This window comes from Seriola lalandi, unplaced genomic scaffold, assembly GCF_002814215.2.
Source record: "Seriola lalandi dorsalis isolate HSWRI2012SDOR001 ecotype SW California unplaced genomic scaffold, Sedor1 jcf7180002054899, whole genome shotgun sequence".
Taxonomy (NCBI): Eukaryota; Metazoa; Chordata; class Actinopteri; order Carangiformes; family Carangidae; genus Seriola; species Seriola lalandi.
In genome coordinates, this window is record NW_019525451.1 from 1,162,510 (window position 1) to 1,188,105 (window position 25,596).

Sequence of the window (25,596 nt, forward strand, 5' to 3'; positions counted from 1 at the left end):
GGGGGGGAGGGAGGGGGGGAGGCCGGAAAGAGCACAAAGGTCACAGAGGGTTTGTTTGTGTGTTAGATCTACCATGGAAGGAAGAGTCGGCGTGACGGCGTAGATCATGTAAAATAACATATGCCCTCATACCCATTTGTCTCCCTTGTAGCTGTAGACGCTGATCTGAGGCACGCGGTCCAGCAGCTGGAAGAAACGTGCGGCTGAAATCTTGGCCTTGGCGTAGTCGGGGGTGTAGGAGGAGGCTCTGCCGAGGGCTGTGCCGCTGGTGACGATGGCTGAGATGACCCTGCCGAGGAAAACCAATGTGCTGTGACTGTTCTCCTCCACCACAACAGGAGGGTTTCATGTTGTCTTGTCCAAATCAAAGACAATGATTTTTATTTTTCATGGCTAAAAATATAAGAATTAATTCACCGAACAAACAGAACAAATAATCCTGATCTTACTACATGGAATATTTGCAATAATTAACTGGAATTACTTAGTTACAGTGTTGAATAATGGCCGGGAGATTATGATGTCACAGTGAAGTTGACCTTTGACCCTTTTGTTTATAAAATGTCATCACTTCATTTTATCCTTTTTAGACATTGGAGTTAAATCGTGTACGAATTTGTGATTTACGGCCAAAAATGTGATTTGTGAAGTCACAGTGACCTTGACCTTTGACCTTTTCCCACCAAATTCCAATGGATCATCCTTGAATCAAAGTGGACAATTGTGCCGAATTTGAAGAAATTCCCTCAAGGCGTTACTGAGGTATCGCAAGGCAAAAAAACATGTTTTGTGAGGTCACCGCAACCTTGACCTTTGACCTTTGGCCACCAAAATTTTGCAATTTTGCAAAAATTTGAAGAAGCTTACTGAGATATCCATAAAAAATATATGAAGCGTATAAAATAATGCTCTCACCTGAACACCAGGCTGAAGTGAAGCCCCTCCTGTCGCACCAGGTAACCTCCAAACCTGTAGGAGGCGGAGTTGGTCAGGAAGACGACGCACTGGGCGAAGCCGTAGCACGCTCCGTACACGTTGGCTTTCTTCAGGGCCGCCTGGTACGGAGCGTCGAGCTGGGCTTCGTACTTGTCCACGAAACTCCTCTCCTTCCCCAGACCCGCGATGGTGCGGATGTTGTTCAGGGCCTCGCCAGAAATCTGCAAACAAAGGGTTGAAATTCTGATTGTGACAGATTATACGAAACAAAGTCCGGACGGCCGAAGCCGCTCCTGATTCTTACGTGTTTTTAAAGTGTGGAGACGGATGGGCTATAGATAAAGCGTTTGCTCTGTTCTTATCTATATCCTATTTTATGCTGCTGCAGTAAGCCAGTTTCCCCCCATAGGGATCATTAAACTTTCATCTAATCCACTTTATTTGGAAGGGTGGGGTTTAGTGCATCGGGATAATTAAGATAGCGTAAAGGAAGTTCACAGCAAATTGACTTTTGAATACTTTTTCTTTTGATTTGAACTTTCTGGCCTTCACTGTATTGTCCTGGGGTTTTTTTTTCTTTTTTTTTTTATCATTTATTTTTTTTATCAGCTGTGCTTTTCAGTACCATGGCTGCATTATAAGCATGGGTGGCCCCCCCCTCCCCCCCCAAGTAGGAATTGAGCCCGACAGCGTTAGCTCCGTGACCAACTCAGCAAATTACAGGAGCACCTAATAAAATGCTTTTGTACCTAAGATCTGGGTTCAGCTGTGGGGCTGTGCAGATTTTCGCTCGGCGCTGTGAAGGAGAGGAAACTGGAGACGAAAACAGACACTGATGTTGAGCTTCCTCTTCCCTGCTGTCAGGAGTCACCTGACAGTTTACCATCTCTCTACTATACACAATACTGCAGGTGTGGTGTTTTCCAGGGTTCGAATTATGATGTAAAAACAACAGATCAAGGCTGTTGAAACATTTATATATCCTACTTACCTGTAATTGTAAATATTAGAATATGTTTCTATTAGAATCTTCTACTACCAGGATTTCACACACCCCTAAAGTGGACCGTACCATTTCTTAGCCTCGAGGTTAGCTGAACATCTCTTTTGCTAGCTAGCTTGTTTAATACACTTTATTACCTCTGGATTAGATTGTGTTAAATATCTATGGATGGACACTAATGCTAGCTAGCTTCTAACTTTAGCTAGTTAGCAATGCTGGCAATATAAAAGTCATATATTATCTTATATTAGCAAGCGCTGGTGCTCAGTGGTGAGCAGTGAAAAATGGAGGATTAGTTGTTTCAGAGAAATGTTTTGACGTCAGTATAGACTTTATTATTTCATGTTAATAGTCTTTTGTGTGTCTGTTGGTGGTTTAGTTTGTCTTTTAACTTTTTGGCTCAACCACAGCAGCGAGGGTCAGCCCTAAAAAGCCAGATGTCACTGACTGACTGACTGACTGATCATATTTCCACCATTGCTCGGCCAAACGCCACATGAGAGGAAATATTGTACTTTCCACTCCAGTACATTTATTTGGAAGCTTTAGTTAAAGAAGATCCTGCAGGGACCCTGATTGTGTTTTCTAACAAGAGGCCGATAAACAGACAGGAGGACGGTTGATATCTGACCCGTCCGGCGGCCTCCATCGCCGCCTTGTCCTGCTTCGCGAAGCCCGTCAGCATCTTGGCCTGGAAGCCGCCTGACAGAGCGATGAACGGCAGGAAGCACAGGATGAGCATCGTGAGCTTCCAGCTGAAGTAGAAGGACATGAGGACGGCCACGCCGATGTTGGTCAGGGAGTTGACGATCATGCCGATCTGCGAGCCCGTGGCCTGATTGGAGGGGAGAGGGGGGGGGGGGGGGGGGGGGGGGATGGTGTTACCTGACTCAGTGTGCTTCACACTTGTTTAAAAAACGTGCTGCAGAGCTGCAGTATTGGGAACAAATTTCACCTTATCAGGCCTTTCAGATTAAACCGTAATTCTTTCATTGAATCTGGGACTTTTCAGAATATTTTTCACCATACTTTTACACCGAGGCTGCAACTCACCCCTTGAACTTGCGAGGCATCAGTCGCCAGGCGTGTGGTCAGAGCTCCAGGGCTGTTCCTGTGATCATCAAACCAGCCGATCTCTTGGCCCAGCATGGCGTGAAAGCCCAGCCGCCGCAACCTTCGGGTCAGCAGCTCTCCAGACTTCGAGAAAGCGTAACCCTGGAGACACACGCGCACAAAGTATTTTTATTAAAGCAAAATACCCAGACAGTGATCTTCAACACAGAGTAATGAATCAGTAATATGGAAAGCTGAACTCTGAATTACAGAACAGCTCCTCTGCAGGATGGGGGGGGTGCTGATCTTATTCATCCCAGGAAGGTATTAATTTACCAAAATAAAAGCAGTCTCTTTTGACTTTCCCCCCAACCTTGAACACAAGCGGGGGGGGTGGGGTGGGGGGGGTAACGGCAGCAGAGAGGAGCTAGAACAATCAGTCTTGTTAAAGCAGCCCACTTCTCTACCTGCAGCATCTGGGTGAAGAAAGAGACCACGCCGACCATGACAAAGAACAGGCAGATGCTATCAATCTCCTTCCTCTGAGCCACGGGGTCTGTTACCGAGAACGTCTGCACACACACACACACACACACACACAAACACATGTTATTGTGGACCACCATGCACATAGTGGCTCTGAGGCTTTTTGAAATTAGGTTTAATTTTTTAAGAAACGTCTAATTGGACTTTACGGCTAAGATCTGGCTGAACAGCAGAGAGTAGACGGGGTTGACTCCTCCGTTTATTGCCGCTCCGAAGGATCCGAAGAGCATGTAGGGCCACTCGGGCGTGTTGTACTTCAGGATCCTGGCGACGGGGGCGGGCTCCACATGTTCCTCCTCCTCCTCCTCTGGGATGGCGTCCTGAGGCGTTCACACAGACAAACACACATCAGTCAAACAAGCGGTTTCCACTCCCCAACAGGAGGGAATCATTGGATGCAAACACACACACACACACACACACACCTTGGATTTGTCGGCCTGTGAAACGGCGTAGGCTCTGGGGCCGAGCTCTCCGACAATGGGAACCGAGGACTCTGGGATCAGGTTGGACAGCTGGGAGCGGGACCGCTGGCGGATCGACGCTCTGGGAAAAACAAGAAGTGGTTTCTGAGCTGATGAATCTACGTGAGGACGCAGGGAGAGACTGTAGCTGCTGCGGCTGCTGTTGTTCTTCCTGCGCTCCGGTGATAGTGTTGAAGTAAATGTAATGAGGCAATTAAAGTAAATTAAGGCACTAGTTTCTGCCACGACACGAGTCCATTTCAGCCACAAAACAACTACTGTAAGAATCCAATTAAGATGCTCAGTCAGGAAATTATACACAAGTGAGCAAATGAGCAAGTAATGACGGGCGGGAGGTGATGGGAAACCTTAAACTGGCTCTGTAGCTGCCCGCTCTGGACAGACTCAGTCCCTGCGGCTCGTCCTCGCTGTCAGCCACTGATGGAGGAAACACAAACACGAGGGCGACCATCGCAATCAGCACATCTGTCCAGTGTCTGGGATTTTAGACTGGAGCAAAAACAAAGCTGGACCTACTTTGTCGAGCCTTCTCGTTCAGGGCCTTGTCTCCTTGACTCTGCAGGGTCACGAGGGTGAAGTAGACCCCCTTCCTCTCCAGCAGCTCGCCGTGTTTGCCCCTCTCCACGGCCCGGCCGTGCTCAAAGCCCACGATCACGTCGGCGTTCTTTATGGTGGACAGCCGGTGAGCGATGGAGATGGTGGTGCGACCCATGCGTACCTACGACAGATATCAGGTTTATACCGGTGTTTCATTCATCACTCATTCTTTAGTTTTTGATCATGTGCTTTTAATTATTTTAAGTCTTAAAGGTTTAAAGGTCACATCCAGTGTAAAGGTCTGTGTCCATGTGTAGTGTGATTATAGATCAGGTCTGTGAAAGTATCAAAGCCTCAGTCCACAGAGAAATAAACACAGCCTGTATTCAGAAACTGAGCCTTAAAACCAGCCGTCAGGACTTCCTGTAACTTTGTGATGTCACAACTATACAGTCACCGCTCTTCCTATTGGATGACTCAGAGAACAGGGTGACTCCTGCACACAGACCAGTCACACTTACTTTATCCAACGCCTCCTGGACTACAGCCTCGCTCTCGTTGTCGAGGGCGGAGGTCGCCATGTCCAGCAGCAGGATACGAGGATTCCTGACCAGCGCTCGAGCAATGGCGATACGCTGCTTCTGGCCTCCGCTCATCTGACCTCCACCTTCCCCCACCAAGGTGTCGAATTTCTATCAAATTTAAAATGACACGACATGACAGTTATTCGTCTTATCGGTTGTTTATAATTCCTGAAACTGAGACTCTATTTGCCGCCGCTCCACCTGCGGCATGTCCATGATGAAGTTGTAGGCGTTGGCCTCCTTGGCGGCGGTGACGATGTCCTCCATGGAGACGCCGGGGCGACCGTAGCGTATGTTCTCGGCGATGGTGGTGGCGAACAGCACGGGCTCCTGCTCCACAATGCCAATCAGAGAGCGCAGCCACTGGATGTTCAGCCCTCTGATGTCATGGCCGTCCAGGGTCACCTGAGACGGAGGACGCAGAGAGCAGCGTGCGTTTGCAGAAATGATGGATGATGCTATTAAAGCACCCTGCCGCTTTAATGTGAATCCCTCAAATGATAAGGTTGTTAGTCTACAAGAGTATATTTCCTTCTCAAGCAGCAGAAAGGAATAAGAGAGTAAGGTGTGTGAAGATCTCTAATTCCAGTAGAAGTGAAAAATGAGGCTGTTAGGATCCATCGGCTGAATAATGAAACAGATTATCATGTACTTCTAAAACCCTCAGGGGATGGTTATTTTTGAAACTTAAAAGGAAGGAGGTGGCAGCTCGTGTGTCGAGGGAATCGTCAATCTCAGGAGTTGACAAGAGGAGCGTGAGTCACAGTAGATTACGGTAGAGACACCTGGTCTCCGGTTTACCATGCCCTCCTTGGGGTCGTAGAAGCGCTGGATGAGTTGAACAGCCGTACTCTTCCCGGCCCCGCTCGGACCGACGAAGGCCGTGGTCTCCCCGGACTTCACGGCGACGCTGAGCTGGTCCAGGATCTGAGGAGAGGTGACACCGAAGCTGAATCAAATCCCACCCACATGATAACTGAAACCGTGGAAGCGCTCAAGTACCTTGACCTCAGGTCTGGATGGGTAGTAGAAGGTCACATTGTGAAACTCAATATCTCCTTTCACCCTGTCGAGTTTATATCCAGCCTCGGACAGACAGTCGATCTCCGGCTCCTGGTGAAAGACACGTTTCAAAAATGAGACTCGTTTTTCCTGCGGAAATACAGCAGCGACATTTATAACGTCAACGCCTCCTCACTCTGTCAATGGTCTCAAAGATGATGGTGGCGGCGCCGCGGCCCGCAGCGAACGCCTCCAGACACGGAGACGCCTGCCCCAGATTCATGGCCGCGATCAGAACACCAAAAAACACCTGGGATGAAGAGGTCAGAGGTCAACGTGTTACAGCTGCAGAAACGAGTGCAAGACACAAATTAGATTTATTTTTCAAACTGAGGAACAAGAAGTGCGATTTTTTATCAAAGCAGAACGTTTTAGTTTTATCTTCCTCTGTTTTTTCCATTTAAGTGATAAAGACTGAAAAAAGGAGAGAGCTGTAAAATGCAGAAAATGAAAGGAGACAAGAAAATGGTGCATTTGATGATCAGGAGAAACGTTATTCCCCGTGTTGCTCCAGTGTTTCTTCAGCCAGTATAAAGAGACTGTAATGAACAGAAACAAACAAAAACAAAGAGCATATTTTCTCATCAGACCTGCAGCAGTGTTCCCGGCGTGTACTCCCCAGTGTCCACCACCAGACTGGAGCCGTACCAGAAGGCCAGACCGTAGCACAGGAAGATGATCAGCCACATGTATCCGGTGAAAAAGCCCATGATCAGACCCTTCCTGATGCCCCAGCGCTGAGCTGAGATCAGGTTCCTGTCGTACCTGTAGAGGAGGAGAGGAGCTCCACTCAGCAAAACAACAAGTAAAAACAAGTGCGTCGTACTTTGATTTTTTTTTTGCGTACTTCACCTTTGCACCTCTTTTGTCTCTCCACCAAAAGCAGCCACAGTCCTGATGGAGGAGAGCACTTCGTCGGCTACGGCTCCAGCTTTAGCGTAGGCCTGCAGCTCCATCCCTGTTAGCTTAGCCACGAACTAGACTCAGGAGGGGAGGAGGGGGGGAGGAAGGGGAGTACGTTAACAGAGAAGAAGTGGATGGAGTCAAAGTCAAGTGAAGAAATGAAGCGAAGTCTCACCAGAGCCATGAGACCGGCTCCGACACCGATGAGCGGACTCGCTGCGACGATCACCAGCGTTAACTTCCATCCTTTCACGAAGCCGATGCAGAAGCCGCAGACGAAGGTGGTGAAGCGCTGCAAGAAAATGGCGACTTGATCCGCGATGGCGTCGTTGATCTTGTTGATATCACTGTAACACAGACACGGCCGCTGTAAGACACACACGCACACACACACAAACGCGCGGCGAGACAGGAAGTCAATGGCTCTGACCACTCACTCCGACATGCGGGTGTTGAGCTCGCCCACGGAGGTGCAGTCGAACCAGCCGATCTCCATCCTCATCACTTTGCTGAAGTACCTCTTCCTGATGAGCTGGATCTGCCGGGCAGCGGCCGTCACCCACAGGGAGATCTGTCAGCCGCGAAAAGACACGGTGTCATGACCTCTGACCTCTGACCTCCTTCAGAAGGCCACTGCACCAATTCTACACGATAACATTCAGGTCATCCGACATGAGGTGAAAACAGTCGCACGTGTCATGCAATTGTTTGTAAAAGCTTGTGGCGGCAGGGGGAGGATTTAAGACGTCGCACGATTCCCCTGTAAGGTTTGATAGTGAGGATGGAATCAGATTGTGTCGTGTTGGGTTTATTTGCATTAAAGACGAACCTGGAAGTATCCCAGCAAGAACACAGCCGCTCCGATTCCAACATAATAGAAGGCAAATAGAGTCATTTCATATTCGATGTCAAGAATCCTGAAAGTCAACACACACACACACACACACACACACACACACACACACAGTGGATAAACCGTCAAGGGGAGAACAAAACCACATACACACTTAAACACTCATCTAGGACCTTTAATATTACATCTTACACTATATTTGGTGTTGAAGAACGCAGCCCTCATGCATTTCTCACAACCCACTTACCCACACGGCCTGCCCTTCAGCGGTGTGAGCATCTCCCATGTTGAATTGTTCATGATGCTCCAGCCCGACTGGTTGTGCATGGTGATGAGGCCGCCGGTGTAGTTCCTCCTCCACTGGATAGTGTTGTTGACGCACTCCTTCCTGTCGTCGCTCAGCTCGTTGAGCTCGATGTCGTACTCGATGAAGGTGTCGGTGAGCAGGCCGAACACCAGCAGCATGAGCGGCTGGGCCGAGCCGTGCAGCACCGCGCACACGCTGCCCACCACCATCATCAGCGTCTCGTTGCACGTGGCAAAGCGGAACTGGGGTAGATGCAAAAACACACTCGCATCAGATGGACAAATCTCAGAAAGCAAGTTCTGCTCTGAAGTGAGTGAAGGTGTTTTACCAGCTGGAAGAAGCCGACTCGTATCGCCGGTTGCTCTTCTTTTCCCTGAGCTCTGTTTGGAACAGAAGGCCGATCAGTTCATGTATATGAGGTGAATGTAATTGAGTGTCCAGAGACTCTGTTCTCATATATTTTACTCACTTCACATCCTCCTTGGAAGCCATGGTCCTGCATGGAAGAAAAGAGAGAGCAGTGTGAGCTGCTGCACATATCCTCTGGGTAACACTTTATAATAAGGCTACAAAAGACATGCTTAAGAAATGCATGATGATTTAATGCATGATTTAAAGCAGGATGTATTATGAATTCCTGCTGCTCATGATTAATAGATGATGAAGTCACAATGACTTTATATCATTAGTTAAGGCTTAATGTGTCATCAAATAATGATTTTAACGATTTTCAATTTACAGTTTCTTCATACATCAACTTTTAGTTTAATTGAGTTTCTATTAAGTGCGGAGAGAACCCACTGCACTGCGACATAAAAAATACAAACACACCTCAAATACTGTGCAACCTGCAGCATTCCTGCATTTATATTTCTTAATATTAATGTCAGATTCTCCTTTTTCTGCAGTTTGCTTTTGTTTAATCTATTCGCACGTTTTCTCAAGTTGTATTGAGCCTTAAGACCCTTTATAATTAAGTATTAACAAATGACATAAACTCCTCAGCATGTGATATGTAACCTTATCATGACATGTTAGCTATTCTCTGATATAGCAGTTATAGCATTTATCTTCCTCATCTCATCTGAGACGCTGTAAACAAAAGCACATACACACACATGTAAATAAACAGACCTGCCTATGTAGGTTACACACCTACACACAAGCACATGGACGTCAGCCACAGAGATAAAAGATTAATCTTTCTAGTAACTAAAACTCACCAGACTCGTGTGTATGTATAAGTATATATATATATATATATTATAGACATACTGTATGTTACATAAATATATATCCATGCTAAAGCCTGTCAGTATATGTTGATATTATATAAGAAAGGTCAGAGACCATGTTCCCAGAATGGGAAGATAGACATTAAAATGAATAAGAAAAACATATATATGCATATAGAATTTTTATATGTATGTTGTTTTAATAAACTTGCATATCTAAACCAAATATATATCGTTAACATATATAGTCCATAATATAGATATTTTAATGTATATACAAATGTCACTATGGGTATATATGTGATAATAGTATGACATATATGGCAACATCTACTGTATGTCATATATTACATTTCTGTATGGGAGAATCATATACATATAAGATATTGTACTTACATATAGGAGCCGGCTGGTTCTGCAACACAAGAATTAAATATGCATTACATTTTTCAAAATAAAACATCCATACAACCATAATATTCTATCTGAATTAGATGAATTATAACGTTTTTATGTTGGAGATTTTTTCTTCGATGAAAAATCGAAAATCAGACACAAAAATCAGAAAAAAAATCAGACACAATGGTTCATTACCATCATCTGAAACCTCATAGCTGTGGTTCTCCTGTCCCAGTTTCTTAATGCTCTGCAGTTTTACTGATCCAGTCGGCATGTTGACGCATCTCGGAGAAGCAAAGAGAAAACTCATTTCAGATGTTCAAAAGCAGAATAATTAGTGTGTGACATGTCATGTCAAAATTCAAATCCAACCAGAAAGTACATTTATTTAGCTTTTTAAAACAGCCGTCCACCTTTGAGGTAAAACTCACCAACACGTTTCCTTTACAGAGGCAATTATCCTTGATTGAAACTGGTCATAGAAAAAGGAGTCAAGTCGGATTAAACCAGTGGCACCAGCAGCGCTCCTACTCTCACGTCCAGTATCCTGACATCCAGTTATGTCCCCTAGTTAGCTGTGGTAGTAGTTGTGGCAGCTTGTCACCTGTGTGTAGGACAACACTGTGCGCCTTAGCAGCAATACACGTGCTCTTATTGAACAGGAATTTGGCTTGGCTGGAACTCGGGGTCAGAGTGTTTTGTTTGAGGGTAAGTGTCCTGTCGGTTTATGCTGCCGAACGAGTCAGTGACCTCGACAGAGCAAACATTTTATACCTGCAGAGACTCTGCACGCCTTCTGCATTATGAGTGATGCATCCACACAGCTGAAAGCTTTAAATTAATATTATGCAATCCTTTTTTTTATTTTTTTTTTCATTACAATCTTTAGAATCCTTCATCTTATGAATCATACGTGTGTGTAAAAGAAAACCTTGAGTAAGGAAACACTGAAATGGAATTCAATTGATTATGTAAATGCTTAAATTACAGTACACTGGATTATTACGTTAGCTTGCCAAGTGGATAAGAAGCAGCATATAAACCAAACTGATTCAACAGTGACTAATGGTTGAAGGACTTTTTGGACTGTGGAAACAACTCAGTTCTTCAAGTGTATGACAAGAGATTTGATCGACCCTGAGACTTCGTAAGGTCCTTATTAATGTAAGGATTAATGGGATTTAAGCAAAAACCAGAGGCTTTACTGAACTATTTTTCAATTATTTTGAAGGCTACAGTGGAGTCTGAGAATTATGGGTGGGTGCATTGATCTTCAAAGAAGCGATACTACCAATACAAAGCGTTTCTTTGATTATCAATACTGCGAAATAGGATCAATATTAAAGGTCCCATATAGTCTAAAGGTCTCTGTCCATGTGTAGTGTGATTATAGATCAGGTCTAGCTTCTATATTAATACTGTGAAAGTATCAAAGAGAAATGCACACAGCCTGTATTCAGAAACTGAGCCTTAAAACCAGCCGTCAGGACTTCCTGTAACTTTGTGATGTCACAAAAAAGCAGCCACTGCTCTAGAACTTAATGTTTGATTTGAGGAAACAAAGCTGTAAATAGTAATTATTCTATTATTATTATTATTATTCCTTAAATTATAAATAAATGCTACATTAGTCTTGTAACAGATTAAACCCTCCCCATTATCTAATCCACTAGCTAATAACGCTGTCGTTAGCAGTCTCTTAAAACAAGACAATGTGACTTTTGAAAAAGGAAATAACACATTGTTTTTCTCACAAAAGAAAAGCTTAATACTTAAGCAATAAAACACACTCTTTCTTAATTCAGTACAGTCAGGGGTATGGCGACTACAGCCCTACTTAGGCCGGTATGAAGAGTAGTTCATGATGGCTAATGTTATAGCTAACGTTAGCAAACATACGTAGGCTATATATTTCTATAAAAACATACATTACTGATTCAGTTTGATGACTAAATGATTGTTCTTTACTTTTGCTAGTGTTACATTATGCTTGCATATTTAACATTACATTATAATCATCACACTGCTGCACAAAAGTTAGAAATATAAACGTTAAATAGCCTTTACAGCTAGCTTACATACAGTTTTAAATGCTGCTCTAAACATGTGAGCATGAGTGGAGACGGGCTGGAGGTGTCGTGACCTTTAAAAATGCTGCCCTGGAGGTTATTGCCCTCTTCCTACTCGACTTCCTCAGCTTCAGAGATAAGTCATTTTTTTTCACGCGTTATTATCATTCAGCTCTCAGCAAATCACTGCAATTTTACCCACATTAAATGGACAAACTGAAGGTTTCTTAATTAATTCCTTTAAACTCAACAGCAAATTAAAATTGTAGTTGACCTTTTGTTCTATCTTATTAACATTTCTGTCTGTTCCTTTGTTTGAACCTTTGAAAACTGACAGCTGAAAGGAAATGAATTAAAACTCTAAATATAAAACTAATATTAATGTTTCTCATGCAGCTCAAGGTGTGTTTACGTCATTAAAATTTGAATTAAAAAATCCCAGAATATTTTAAATTATGAAAAATTGAAACACACAAAATGCTTCATTTTTATATGTAAGTCAAACTCTTTAAGTCTGTGAGAAATTATACTAACTGTGATTTATATTGTCATAGAAATGACTGGCTGGTTGCCCATGAAAACAACTGACTGCTCACTGGTGGTAATGTACTGTAGGTCGCTGACTGCTGCCTTCAAGTGCTGTCAGGAAATAACAAAGAGGAGTATCATTAACATATGTCCATGAAGGTTCAGGCGAAGGGGACATGATAATGTACTAACGATTTAAAGCTAGATTGCGGGAGTTTTACATATCCTAAATAAAACTTCTGTCACATTCAAGCCTGATGAATCTCTCTATGTTTTTACAGTATACAGGAGTTTTAAATCTGGTGTCTGTGGTGACATTACAAGCAACGTGTGGTCTGCCAGCGCTGAAGAAGGGAGCAACTGAAGTGACAGATAATGAGAATTGGGGGAAAGATTACAGTCTAAAAGAGGAAGCCATCGATGGCGAGGACGAACACTGATTACCATTGATGTGGCTTTTACTCGCTGTTTGTGTAATTACTGTCACTGCCTGAGGGCGGAGACAAAAGTTCCACACTGTAGCTTTAAGAAATGGTGTGGGTGATTTACACTGAACTCATCATAGCCATAATTTCAGTGTTTATCATCATGTGAAAAGTCCAGGATGAGGTTAATGACATCTTTATTCAAGGTGATGAATGGGCCATTCACAGAAAAATTGAATTTATCAGGTAGTTACTGGAACATTAAGCAGTTGGAAAGTTGCATTAACATCTGAGTGTGAATTGTCTGTAGGTCTGTTTTGTTATATTATTTTGTTTAGCAGCGCTGTGTGAATGACAAGTACTAAAACATCAAAAATAGATTCACATGTCCAGGATTTGGAGTTGGTAAAGTCAGCATGTGGACAACAGGAAGTGAATCGCCAAACAACACTGCTGCCACCTTGTGGTAAAAATGTAAACAGACACTGATGACCAAACAGTTTATACAGTGTGGGGCTTCTGTGGGTATTATTTAGGGATTTTTCACATCCTGTGTTGATGAACAGAAGCAGGATGTTTAATGATGCGCTCGAGGAAGAGAGGAAACAGATATAACAAGCGAGGGAGGTTTTCTGTGGATCTGTTATCATATGGCTGGATAATCATGGAGACCTTGAGGATTAAACCACTGGAGCCAAACAAGGGTTTGCAGATTCCCAATCTCTAATTCCAAAACTACAACAGCATTAAATACCTTTTAAACAATATGGGACCTTTAAGTTTGATGTTTCTTCTTTCTATTATATTCTTGTTTTAAATGTTTACCCTCCACTGAATGTGACTGTAACTGCCTTTGTTTATTTAGAAGCAGATCTGTCATCAACATCCTGTGTATGTGGAACCAGTTTCCCGCTGAACATGTGGTTTCACTTATATGCTGATGAGGGGCGGTGTCTGAACTCTGCGCTTTGAAACCGTCAGATCACCAGAGAAAGTCGAGGAAGACTCCTGCACGACAGGTAGGAGGTTCAGGGGCTTCGGGAGTTTTCTTAATTAACATAATTATGTTGATAAATGTTCATAATTAGCTGTTTGATTTGGTAACAATAGGTGCGATTGCTGTTTAACTTTTCGTCCACATGTACATTTCTCTGCAACCCTTCAACAACAGAAGAAATATAAGCTGGAGTGAATACAGGTTATAGATAAAGAGTGTAAACCGTTAGAAAACCAGAAACTTTGTTGTGTGTGTTAATCGATTGAACAAACTGTGGATCACTGCACTTTGAAATCACTGCCAATAATATCTGTGTGGAGTTGTGTAATAAGGCAACAACAAATGAAGCTAGTGGAGGAGTTGAATTAATCATTAATGACGCGACATCTCTTAATTTAACTTCATATAGAAGTTACTTTAAATCAGAGGTTGACAAAGTGCACAACTTTATTACTGGAGTCAAGGTCAAATATTCCTCCAATACAAGTGGAAGGTGCAGAAGTTAAAGTACTGCAGCATTTGATTAAGAAAAATAATTACTCAAAAGTAATTTTCTTATGTCAACACGTATTATTCCACATTTACAGCAACTAATGAAACAACCATTGAATGACTTGCAGAACCGGTAGAATTAAAGAGCTGGTAGAATATTCTGCGCCTGAGGACATGGCCACAAAAAGTTAATTGAATCAACAGAAGGACGGACAACTGCCGCAAGCTGTCTGACTAAAAGTAGATCTGGAATCAGACAAACATTGCATACCTCCACTTTCTAAACTCAGCAGAAAGTCTTTCTTTATTTCTAATATTTCAGACATGGACTTCAGATTAGATCATGGTCTCTGGTGAAGAATCTTCTTCCTCATTTTTATTTAAAGTAGCTGTGGTTTGGACAGTGCCAGGTTTAAACCGAGCTGTTCATGACTGACACAGTAGGAGTTGGCTGTGATGACATTTTAGAAAATAAAATAAAATTAATTCTGCTGAGTAAAAGCTCTGCTTCATAGAAATGTAGTGGAATCATTGGTCCAATATTTGTCTTTTAAGTGTAGTGGTGTAAAAATCCAACATTTCCAAAGAAAAAAGATACTTTCACAGAAGCAGCAAGTCAACTATGAGTTTTAATGTGTGAAATGTAGAGATAGAAGCACGTATGAGCTCTTATTTTGAAAGGACACATAAAAAATGTATTTGTATCCAAATTAAAATACAAATTCTTCATTTTGCATCATTAACGTTATTGGATTTTTAATATTGATGCATTAATGTGTTAGTGTTATTATACTATTATGTTTAATGAGGTGGAGCTACTTTTAACCATTTTATATGATGTTGATAGTTAAATCTGAATATAATTTGATAAGCAGAGGAAGTATAAAAGATAAAAAAAAAGAAATGTCGGAGGATACAAGTATAAAGTGGAAATGATCAAAGTGCAAATTCCTCAGAACTGTTCTGACCTGCAGCACAGTGACGACTTTCTGTATCACCACCTTGCACAACAATATATTGCCACATACTGGCTGCCTCAGCTCAGTGCTGCTCAGATCCAGCAGCTAACAGTTCTGCATCTCTGCTCCTGCAGTCATGTATCTGTACCTCCTGGGGCTGGTTGTGTTCTTCTACCTGTACCGCTGGGTCAGGGAGTTGCCCAGAGTTTCCGACAAGGGCAGCAAGTATGTCTACATCACGGGCTGCGACTCGGGCTTCGGCAACCTCCTGGCACGCCATCTGGACAAGAAGGGTTTCAGGGTGATCGCCGCCTGTTTCACCGAGAAGGGAGAGGAGGACCTGAAGAAGTCCTGCTCCCGCAGCCTGATCACAACACACCTGGATGTCAGGTCTAAGGACAGCATTGCCAAAGTGGCCGCGATGATCAAGGACGAAGTGGGGCAGCGTGGTGAGTCACAACCATTGCATGTGCTGTCATGAAAATAGGATAAAGCAGCTGTTTACTTTTAATCTCCTCCATGTTTAGACCTTCTGAAATGTATTCAGCGTGTATTAACATGCCTTGAATTTCCTGCATCAGGAGGTGAGTCAGGTGTGGAGGAGCTTGAAATATATTAAGCTTTATTTGTATTGCACCTTTCATACAAGAAATGCAACACAACGTGCTTTACAACAGAGACATGACATGCACCAAGTGCTTCACATGAAAAGACAGTAAAACATGTTCAAAACATTAATGTAAAATAATAAAACAATCAATGAATATTGACTTCTCTGATATCTCTGATATCTAAAGGTCGTGTGCTCCCCAGCTTTGGGCTGCATCCCCAGTTTTCCTCCGGCTGCTGCTGGGAACCTTCAGTAAAGCAGCAGCAGATGATCTCAGTGTTCCTGGATGAATATAGTCAATAATGGAGTCAGTAATGTAGCTTGTTCTCGCCCATTAAGGCCTTTGTGTATAAGGAGGAGCTTAAAATCTAAATGTTCTATATGTAACAGGAAGCTGAAACTGGACTAATGAGCTGTCTCCTCTTGGTTCTGGTCAACAGAACCAGTTTTGAACGACTGGTTTTCCTCTGCTCGATCCTCCCAGGTTTATGGGCAGTGGTGAACAACGCAGGCGTGGCCGTCCCGTCTGCCCCGTGCGATTGGCTGACGATCGACGACTACACGTCCATGATGGACGTGAACCTGAACGGGGTGATTGCCGTGACCCTGAGCGTCCTGCCGCTGATTAAGAAAGCCAGAGGAAGAGTGGTGAATGTGGCGAGTGTGTTTGGGAGGATCAGTCCCACCGGAGGCCCGTACACTGTCTCTAAGTACGGCGTGGAGGCGTTCAACGACAGCCTCAGGTGAAACATTAACTCACATGATGAAATACTTGTCGGTATGTTAAGCAGAGATTTCATAGCCAAGCGCTGACAACATGAAATGTTTTCTTAAGGTTAAATATGGTACCTTTCGGGGTCAGAGTCCTGTGCATTGAGCCAGGCTTCTTCAAAACAAACGTGACGGACGCTGGTATCCTCAGCAAGAGTATCAAGACGCTGTGGGAGAAGATGCCCCAGGAGCTCAGAGATGACTATGGACCTGAGTATCTACAAAAGGGTAAGTCTGGATCATCTCTTTTCTTCAGTTATGCATTTATTTTTAATTCATCTTTTAATTTATTCCACTCTTTTTCCCCTTCCTAGTAATGGACGTGCTGACAAACAAAGTTGCCAAGATCAGCGATGCCGATCTGATGAAGGTGGTCAGCTGCATGGAGCACGCTGTGTCCGCCGTCAGGCCCCGCACCCGATACTCCCCCGGCTGGGACGCCAAGCTCTTCTGGCTGCCGCTGTCATACATGCCGAGCCGCCTCTCTGATTACATCATGACTATGGAAGCCGTTCCTATTGCCAGGCAGATACAATAAAATGTGTTTTTTATATTCATGTGTGCACATTTTAGACTCTTCTATTGTATATAATTGTATGACTGAAGCACTTTTCGTAGCCAACATGACACATAATGAAGTGTATCCCTCCTCTGAATAGTTTCCCTCACAGGCTGATAAATTATTGTCATTTTCAAGGCCACCTTATCTCCAGGCAGATAGAGCTTTGTTCAGTCTAATGTCCTGGGTGATAGGTGTGTGTGAAAGGTTAAGGAAGAGCAATAAAGAAACAGACTTCTTCACAAAGCACACGTTTTGTGCTATTTGTCGAAATTCAACTTGAAATAGAAACTAGTCATTGTAGCACTGTGCAGTAATAATAAGGAGTATGTGAGAAGCAAAGATACAGAGCTGTGAGGTCACACACCTGCAAAACTCGACCCATGACCCAATCATCAGACACAGGCTAAACAGACTCTGTCTTTGAAACTTTGAATGTTTGCTGATAAAATTACACTGGTTTAAAAATAACCACCTTTTTTTTCTATTCAGTGCAGTTTCTCACAGCTTATCTGTCTGAGTGCCTTAATTTAACCAGTGATGTTACACAGTAGTTTTTAAAGTCCTGACTCAGCGCAGACCATCTGCAGGTCTCGAAACGTCTTAGAAAGCATTGAATTTAAATTCCTTAAAGGTATAAAAAAAAAAAAAGTCCTTAATATTTTGTCTTGCCTGCTGTGGTTTGGAATCAGATTTGTGCTAATATGAATAAACATCAAACATTTTGATATTTAAAAATGTAACTTCAAACTGTTGTAGTGGGGAATGCTTTCAGGTAGTGTAGGGTTTGTGAACGCAGCCCTGGGATGACTCCTCCTCCAGTTGGCCTCCTCATCAGGGCCAGGTTATAAAGGGCACCTGCTGGCTTTTGTTTAGCCTCTTGCTGGTTCCTGTCAGTTGTGGCTGGTATCAGTGGCTGCAGCTGTGCCCCCTAAACGGTTGTTGACCTGTCCACCCAGAGCGAGCTCTTCCTGCCCCGTACCAGAGGTGGTTCACCTGCTGTTGTTTTGCATTAGTTCTACATACTTTGTTTGGTCTTATGGTTAACTTTGCTGTATTGGTTTTTGTTTGTTTGGTCACCTGGGTTGTTTGTTGGTGATTTGGTTGTTTAGTTTATTAACTTGTGATAAATTGTTTTGCATTAGCTTTTGTTTTGCAGTGTAGCTGAGTGCTGCATAGTTGGGAGGCAAGACACCCTGGGTGAGGTCCCCACACTTTGTGCATGTGATTACAGGCAGTGTTTTTTGATTACGTTTGCAGTGAGGTTTGTTGTGTTGCACCTGAGGTGAGTAAGTAGTAGCACCACTGGGTAATTTACCTCTCCACAAGTGGCCTCACCTCACTTTTCTTGTCTTATTTTGCTTAGTCTGTGTTGCACTGATCTTGTACAACACTTCTATACACAAGTTTTATTCCTTATGTTTGTAGTGATTTCATTTTGTTAAAATATTTCCTTTTCCAGCAGTTCCAGTCCCTGCTATTTTATATTTGGTTCTAATAAAATATATTGTTTCTAAAAACACGTATCTGCCTTTTCAGTAACGAGCCTATGTCCTGGTATCCTTTTTACATCTAGGGTTAGAAATGGTGTATCCTGGAGTGTGTCCCCCGGTGGAGTTGCTGGCCCCTTTCACTTCATTTCTCCCCTTATTGTTCAATCAACGCCGCACTGGCAAACAAATTAACCATGAAGCTGACTGTGTGGGCAAAAGTCTCATCAGTGAGAAAGCGGAGGGAATTGTAAACAAAAGGGATAGTTTGTCAAACTAGAATTACCACCTTGTGGTTATGTCCCTCTGCCAGGTGTAGCCTACTAGTTTCAGGTTACATCCCTGTTTATCCAATGTCATATACACTATTTGTGTGAAATAGTCATTACTGTGTGAAGTCTTGAGAAATGGCTTGAGAAAGTGTTTTTGATGGTGATCTTAACCTTTGACCACAGTTGCTCTGTCACCAGCACATAGGCAAAAAAGGAGACCAATAGTTTACATGATTACACAAATAATTTATTTGCTAGTTTATAAGTTTTTCTTTTAAATTAACTGTTTTGGTTAGAGGATTGCGTTGTCCTTTTTTGAACCGTAGCAGACACTTTCAGTACTGCTGCTAGCTGCAGTAGCTAGGAAGCTGAAGTATAGCGGCCGCATTGCGTCACAGGGACGCGACCAGGCCAGAGCTGTGCGGCCGACAAACGCAGGCTTCAACCTATCCCAAGATTCATTGCGCGCAGGTAATGAAAGCAAGCACCTCCAGAGAGCCACTTTTAAATGTAAATATTGGGTTTTGGCCAAGTTCGACACCTAACGGCACAACTGTTAAAACCACAAGTTTTTTTGGTGGAAAAAGTTACACGTTATCAAGGTTGCTAGGCAATGACGCAACGGCGGGCACATCTAATGACGCACAGTCAAATTCATACCAGATCGGCTCATTTCAATTCGGCCTTTGTGGCTTGTGACTAATGAAATGAGTCAAATAAGTAGCTGCAGCAGACAAGAAGCTGCTGATTGGCTGTACCGCCCGGCGAGCACGTCAATTGTCCCAAATTAAACACACCTGCCATGTTGCGTGACCAACAGGTGCATGCTGGGTCTGGCTAACGGCTAAAAGCTAAAACACTGACGGCGGGTCTTTCTGCCGTGATTTCAACGTTCACTTCGAGCAGAGAAGTCACGGCTGTGGAGCGGATTGTGGAGGAGCTTCGTGGTTCGTAGAGTGACGTCAGCACAGGTGAATACAATACATGACTGATGACTCACCGCGCAGCATCAACAAGTAAAGTGTTGCCGAGCAACGCAGAGTTTTGTCTTGTGTTTACCGGCTGCAGCTGCTGTGGAGTTTATGTTTAAATACATCTCTGCATTTTCTGCTGCTTTATTCTGTTGTTAATTCTATGAGAAATAGCAGCTGTTTCATTTCCCGCCGTAGTGTCCTGGTGTTTCTATTATCTATTATATTGTCCCATTTATATCAATGAAAGTAGCCTAAATAACAGACACAACTCTCTACAACAATTTTAATACAACCTTAACATTTTAAGGGAAGAATTATTTCAGGAGTTATATGAAACTGCATTAATTTTAGTTAGATGCACCGAGTAAACTGTGTATACAGGCTTCAAAGTGCCTCACTGGGATTCACTGATTGCCTTCTGTGCAGTTCTCACCTGGAACAACAACCTGCATGTGTCTGTAGCCTAAACATGTTCTTTAATTTAACAGTTTTATTATCTAATCATCATTGTCACCATATTTAACCCCTCCTCTTCAGCCTAGATAAATAGATAGATAAACTGACAATTTATTCATCCTCTTGGGAAATTCAATTGTCCAGCAGCTCGCACATATTTGCAGCTCAGATTAATGGCAGTGGGGGAGAAGAATGCAGTAACATTTACTACATTTTAAATGACTTAGTTTTATCTGAGTACACTTTAATTTTACTTCGAGTAAAACTTCTTTTAAGCAACAGTACTTTTACTTGAGTAGTTTTCCAGTGCTCTCTCCTCCCGTCAACAAGCTTACACTTTCATAATGGACAAATTTAATGCACTTAAATTAATAATTGGTTCATCAGTTTCTGTCACATTCATAAAATTGTCAGTTGGAGTAATTATGTTTATTATGTACTATTGGGCACTAAATGATCTTTGTAATTAAATCATTCTGATGCACACTGCCGTTCAATCACAGATTTGAGGGTTTTGATTAAGTATAGGATTAGAAATCTAAACCAAATATAAGTTATTTCCTCACTGTGTTCCCTCTAGTGTTGTACAAACTTTGACCTTCAGTTTGAAACAGACACGCAATATTGTTTGTCCGCCGTTTTATTTCAGTATGTGACAAGCTGCAACACAGTTCAAGTAGCTTTACATGGCTCAAGAACACCATCTTGTGGTCAGAGTAGATGAGGACAGCCATTTCATGAAACTTCCCATTAGGAACAAAATTCTCAACTACAACATATGAAAGCCTATAATAGGAAATATACAGTTGACAAGTTTTGTGTAAAGACAGTGTTTTATTCCATCTTTCATTGGAAACATTAAATAGAACTTTCTTTCAGGATGACAGGACAGGTACATTTGCATTTTTGACATGTTTTACAAACCAAGTGCTCCTTAACCAAAGGACCCCCCCTCTCTTTGATTTTCTTCTCCACAGAACTGAGATTGATTAGATGTTTATGAGTGCTCCTCAGCCAGCTTCTCGGCCTTCTGAACAACTTCCTCGATGGGGCCGACCATGTAGAAAGCCTGCTCGGGCAGAGGATCGTACTCACCTAAAGGGAAACAGGTATGAAAGACAGAATTAATATTAAATACATTTCAAAATGAGGCTAGGGTCACCAGCACAAGCTAAAAATGTGGCACACTTACCACCCAGGATGCTCTTGAAGCCCTTGATGGTCTCTTTGAGGGGCACCAGCTTGCCCATGTGGCCAGTGAAAACCTCGGCCACCTGGAAGGGCTGGGACAGGAAACGCTGGATCTTGCGGGCGCGGGCCACAGTCAGCTTGTCCTCCTCAGACAACTCATCCATACCCAGGATGGCAATGATATCCTGCAGAGATTTGTAGTCCTACAGGAGGAAGTGTCCAAATGTTTTAGTGCTACTGTCAAAAAATCAAGAATACAGGTTTGAGGAAGTAAAAACAATCAAGTCCCAAACCTGGAGGATTTTCTGCACACCACGGGCGACGTCGTAGTGCTCAGATCCGACGATGTTGGGGTCCATGATACGGGAGGTTGAGTCCAAGGGGTCGACAGCAGGGTAGATACCCAGCTCAGCGATGGCACGGGACAACACAGTGGTGGCATCCAAGTGAGCGAAGGTGGTGGCGGGGGCGGGGTCAGTCAAATCGTCAGCGGGCACATAGATGGCCTGGTGGAGAGAATTGAGACTTGGTCAGCCTGAAGTATATTTTAATCTATCACCAGAACATGAAGTCAGTCATCCTCCTTGAGGTAACCTTTTACCTGCACAGATGTGATTGAGCCCTTCTTGGTGGTGGTGATTCTCTCCTGCATGGTACCCATGTCAGTGGCCAGAGTGGGCTGATAACCCACAGCAGAGGGGATACGACCCAGCAGGGCAGACACCTGAGAGATAAAATCAGTATCAAGCATGTTCGTTAACATTTGAAGCCAAACTTGAGGTTTAGATTTGGCTGCAAAATGTGTGTATCATCTTTCAAAATTATGAACTATAACCTTATTTTAAACCACAATTATAAATGTATATCCTCAAATTACACAGACCTCAGAGCCAGCCTGTGTGAAGCGGAAGATGTTGTCGATGAAAAGCAGCACATCCTGACCCTCCTGGTCACGGAAGTACTCAGCCACTGTCAGTCCAGTCAGAGCCACTCGGGCACGGGCACCGGGGGGCTCGTTCATCTGTCCGTACACCAGCGCCACCTAACGGGGGACAAGGACTGAGGTCAGTGATTGGTATTCACGTCTATTCTATGCTTCAGTTTTCATAAGCTCTAATTATTGAGTGGCTTTCCACAATCCCCACCTTTGAGGTGGTGTCCTTCAGGTTGATGACACCAGACTCAATCATTTCATGGTACAAGTCGTTTCCCTCACGGGTACGCTCTCCCACACCGGCAAACACAGAGTAACCACCATGGGCCTTAGCCACGTTGTTGATCAGCTCCATGATCAATACAGTCTTGCCGACACCAGCACCACCGAACAGACCTGTGAATAAAAGGAGAAATGCAAGATTAGTTTTGTAATATTACAAAGTGGCTTGTATGGAAACGGTCTATCCTGCCACTACAACATGTAAGCTTTTTTTGTTGTTGTTGCACATACCAATCTTGCCTCCCTTGGCGTAGGGAGCCAGCAGGTCCACAACCTTAATGCCAGTGACCAGAATCTCCTGCTCCACACTCATGTCAGTGAATTCAGGGGCCTCAGCGTGGATGGGTGCAGTCCTGAGGGAAGACAACAGTTTCCAGTTATCTATCAAAGAGCATAACTCTTTTGCAGACATTTTAAATCTAACTCATTGCCACTTGTTATTATTATTATTATTATTATTATTATTATTATTATTAGCAGCAATACAAATGCTACTGTCACTTGTAGATTTTAATTTTGTTTTATTTTTGTGAAAAAGTCACTAAATAAATGTGATGCGTTCTGTTATTTTTAAAGTGGACTCACTGTTTGGTGGTGATGGGACCCCTCTCGTCGATGGGCTCACCAATGACATTCATAATCCTGCCCAGGGTTTCGGGACCCACTGGGATTCTGATGGGGGCACCGGTGTCCAGCACTTTCTGTCCACGGACCAGACCTTCAGTACCATCCATAGCAATGGTACGCACTGTGTTCTCCCCTAGACACAGAACACCATTCACATTAATTTCCTAGTGTGACAATTAATTGAATGTCTTTGTCTCCTCGTAGGGGTTCAGGACTCAAGGCTACACTCCAGGCAGCTCACCAAGATGCTGTGCCACCTCCAGGACTAGCCTGGACTCGCGGCCGGAGACTTCCAGAGCGTTGAGGATGGGAGGAAGGCCCTCGTCGAACTGGACGTCGACGACGGCACCGATGACAGCCACAATACGCCCGTTGGCGACGCTGGCAGCGGCGGCAGGTGCGACATAGTCTCTGCCTGTAAAGCAAGTTAAGACAATGTTTGTATTTAGCTGCGTCATGTGTGTGCTGCAGTCGTGACCTTAATGTCACTGGCGTTGTTTATTTGTGTCTAAGGCCGCCACCATGTTCGGTGTAAGCCCCGGATAGGACAGCTCAATAACTGCGTGTCTGGCCGCTGTGTCTCAATGTCAAAGTGATCGTTGTCGGCCAATCTATGATGAATCAGCTTTAAAACAACTGTAATAACTGATCAATACAAAACAACCTGCATATGTGTGTTAAATATAAATACAACCCCAATAAGCCAGGCTAGCTAACGTTAACGCGAAGGACTGACAGATGAATGAAGTGTACTTGAAGCTAACGTTGCTAATGTTGCTACCGTTAACGACAGACGCAGGACATTCAATGGCAAGTTTGTTAATAGCTTATTACCTCTATGGTTCTTTCTCTGTTGCAAAATTACTTCAATGCTTCTGTGGGCTAATACGACTTTATAACCTTGCTTAGCTAATAGCATTACTGTGCTGAAAGCAACACGTAATGTTAATGCTAAGTTAGCGGGCTGTGCACCGCCTCATGTCATTACACAAAGGTCATTGCATCTAACACAAGAAAATCACAGCCTGATCATTAACTGTTGCATGACATCTGTCAATATGAGCATATATAGTCGTGTGTACAATTATAATATTTTGGAATTATTCCAATACATCTCAAATTTGACATTTCCACATTCCGGCCTGCTACTCCTACGGCAGTGCGAGCCAGCGTGTTGCTAGCAGCAGCTAGCGTTAGCATTGTCCCTGCCCTCTTCTGACAAGTGCTGAAAAGCGTCTTTTCCTAACACAGTTTCGCTGGAAAAAAAAACAACAAGCATATAGGACTTACGTGAAAGGACGGCTGGGGATCCAACAAGAGCCTTCAGGGGCTGGACCCCAGGCTTGAGAGCCTGCAGAGCCCCGGTGCAGCAGCGTCCCACAGCTCCTAACATGGTCAAAATGGCTGAAGGTGGAAAGAGACAGAGGAACTTGCGGCTTTATAATGAATTACCGCTGAGGCGAACTGCGCTTGCGTGCAACGTAACCAGGGCCTACTGCGCATGCGCAGACGTTAAACCCATCCAGCTGACATTCTGCCCTCCACAGGACTGGCCTATTTGACAGTGAGTGTGAATGGTGAATGACAGTCGAAAGCAAATGTTACCCATGTTATAAGTTCATTCATTCATTCATTCATTCATTTAAATCAGTGGTTCAGATCTACATGGTTGGCAGAGAGGTTACTGTTCCATTTGTATACAGTGTCCTTTGTCAAGGGGAGTAAAGTTTTCTGCTGCACTCCTGGGTCACTAGCACTGCCCTCATTCTCCAAAGGACCTGCAGAAAATGTCCACAGTTATGATTTGCATATTCTGACTGAAAACTAGAGGATTCAGCTCGTGTTTAGTGTTATTGTATTTAATAATAAGACATAATCAGCTATATTATTTAACCTCAACATAAGATGACAGTTGACCTCAGTCTATCTCTGCTAAACACTGACTTGACAGCTTGTCTGGTGACTGGTGGAAACACAGTCACAGACACTCACGAACATGCACACTCACTTATCCATAGTGTGCTGCATTTATGAAAAGTGCAGTTAAAGCTTATTGC

The 25,596-nt window shown here is 43.5% G+C and overlaps 3 protein-coding genes across 5 annotated transcripts in view; 1 reads left to right on the forward strand and 2 right to left on the reverse strand.

The window, feature by feature from the left end:
- abcb11b (ATP-binding cassette, sub-family B (MDR/TAP), member 11b) overlaps nt 1-10,543 on the reverse strand; it is a 15,846-nt gene extending 5,303 nt beyond the window's left edge. Inside the window, exons 1-25 of one of the 2 annotated variants that reach the window (XM_023429832.2) lie at nt 10,335-10,543; nt 10,099-10,187; nt 9,901-9,919; nt 8,739-8,765; nt 8,598-8,649; nt 8,210-8,511; nt 7,939-8,026; nt 7,547-7,680; nt 7,285-7,456; nt 7,059-7,183; nt 6,797-6,971; nt 6,343-6,456; nt 6,147-6,257; nt 5,946-6,071; nt 5,346-5,549; nt 5,082-5,252; nt 4,540-4,741; nt 4,371-4,440; nt 3,964-4,084; nt 3,688-3,858; nt 3,460-3,564; nt 2,993-3,154; nt 2,571-2,774; nt 916-1,157; nt 133-289 (exon numbers count right to left, since the gene is read on the reverse strand). In XM_023429832.2, coding sequence (XP_023285600.1) covers nt 133-289; nt 916-1,157; nt 2,571-2,774; nt 2,993-3,154; nt 3,460-3,564; nt 3,688-3,858; nt 3,964-4,084; nt 4,371-4,440; nt 4,540-4,741; nt 5,082-5,252; nt 5,346-5,549; nt 5,946-6,071; nt 6,147-6,257; nt 6,343-6,456; nt 6,797-6,971; nt 7,059-7,183; nt 7,285-7,456; nt 7,547-7,680; nt 7,939-8,026; nt 8,210-8,511; nt 8,598-8,649; nt 8,739-8,765; nt 9,901-9,919; nt 10,099-10,177 — 3,333 coding nt within the window. In that variant the 5' untranslated portion in view covers nt 10,178-10,187; nt 10,335-10,543. The remainder of the gene's footprint in view (nt 1-132; nt 290-915; nt 1,158-2,570; nt 2,775-2,992; nt 3,155-3,459; nt 3,565-3,687; nt 3,859-3,963; nt 4,085-4,370; nt 4,441-4,539; nt 4,742-5,081; nt 5,253-5,345; nt 5,550-5,945; nt 6,072-6,146; nt 6,258-6,342; nt 6,457-6,796; nt 6,972-7,058; nt 7,184-7,284; nt 7,457-7,546; nt 7,681-7,938; nt 8,027-8,209; nt 8,512-8,597; nt 8,650-8,738; nt 8,766-9,900; nt 9,920-10,098; nt 10,188-10,334) is intronic. The other variant, XM_087180289.1, reaches the window with a different exon arrangement.
- Nucleotides 10,544-13,791: 3,248 nt separating this feature from the next.
- LOC111672462 (retinol dehydrogenase 7-like) lies at nt 13,792-17,311 on the forward strand. 2 transcript variants are annotated; one of them, XM_023429892.2, is made up of 5 exons: nt 13,792-13,944; nt 15,508-15,822; nt 16,468-16,726; nt 16,819-16,982; nt 17,069-17,311. In XM_023429892.2, exons 2-5 carry the CDS (start codon nt 15,510-15,512, stop codon nt 17,290-17,292), a joined length of 960 nt encoding a protein of 319 aa, XP_023285660.1. In that variant the 5' UTR covers nt 13,792-13,944; nt 15,508-15,509; the 3' UTR covers nt 17,293-17,311. The 2 variants fall into 2 exon arrangements, with proteins under 2 accessions (XP_023285660.1, XP_023285659.1); XM_023429891.2 differs by lacking the exon at nt 13,792-13,944 and having other exon boundaries at nt 15,429-15,822.
- A 4,008-nt stretch (nt 17,312-21,319) lies between these two features.
- LOC111672429 (ATP synthase F(1) complex catalytic subunit beta, mitochondrial) lies at nt 21,320-24,987 on the reverse strand. Its single transcript, XM_023429836.2, has 10 exons — nt 24,830-24,987; nt 23,781-23,954; nt 23,498-23,672; nt 23,144-23,265; nt 22,842-23,026; nt 22,580-22,738; nt 22,298-22,420; nt 21,990-22,202; nt 21,698-21,899; nt 21,320-21,600 (listed from the first exon to the last, which is right to left on the reverse strand). Exons 1-10 carry the CDS (start codon nt 24,930-24,932, stop codon nt 21,503-21,505), a joined length of 1,554 nt encoding a protein of 517 aa, XP_023285604.1. The 5' UTR covers nt 24,933-24,987; the 3' UTR covers nt 21,320-21,502.
- Nucleotides 24,988-25,596: the final 609 nt, after the last annotated feature.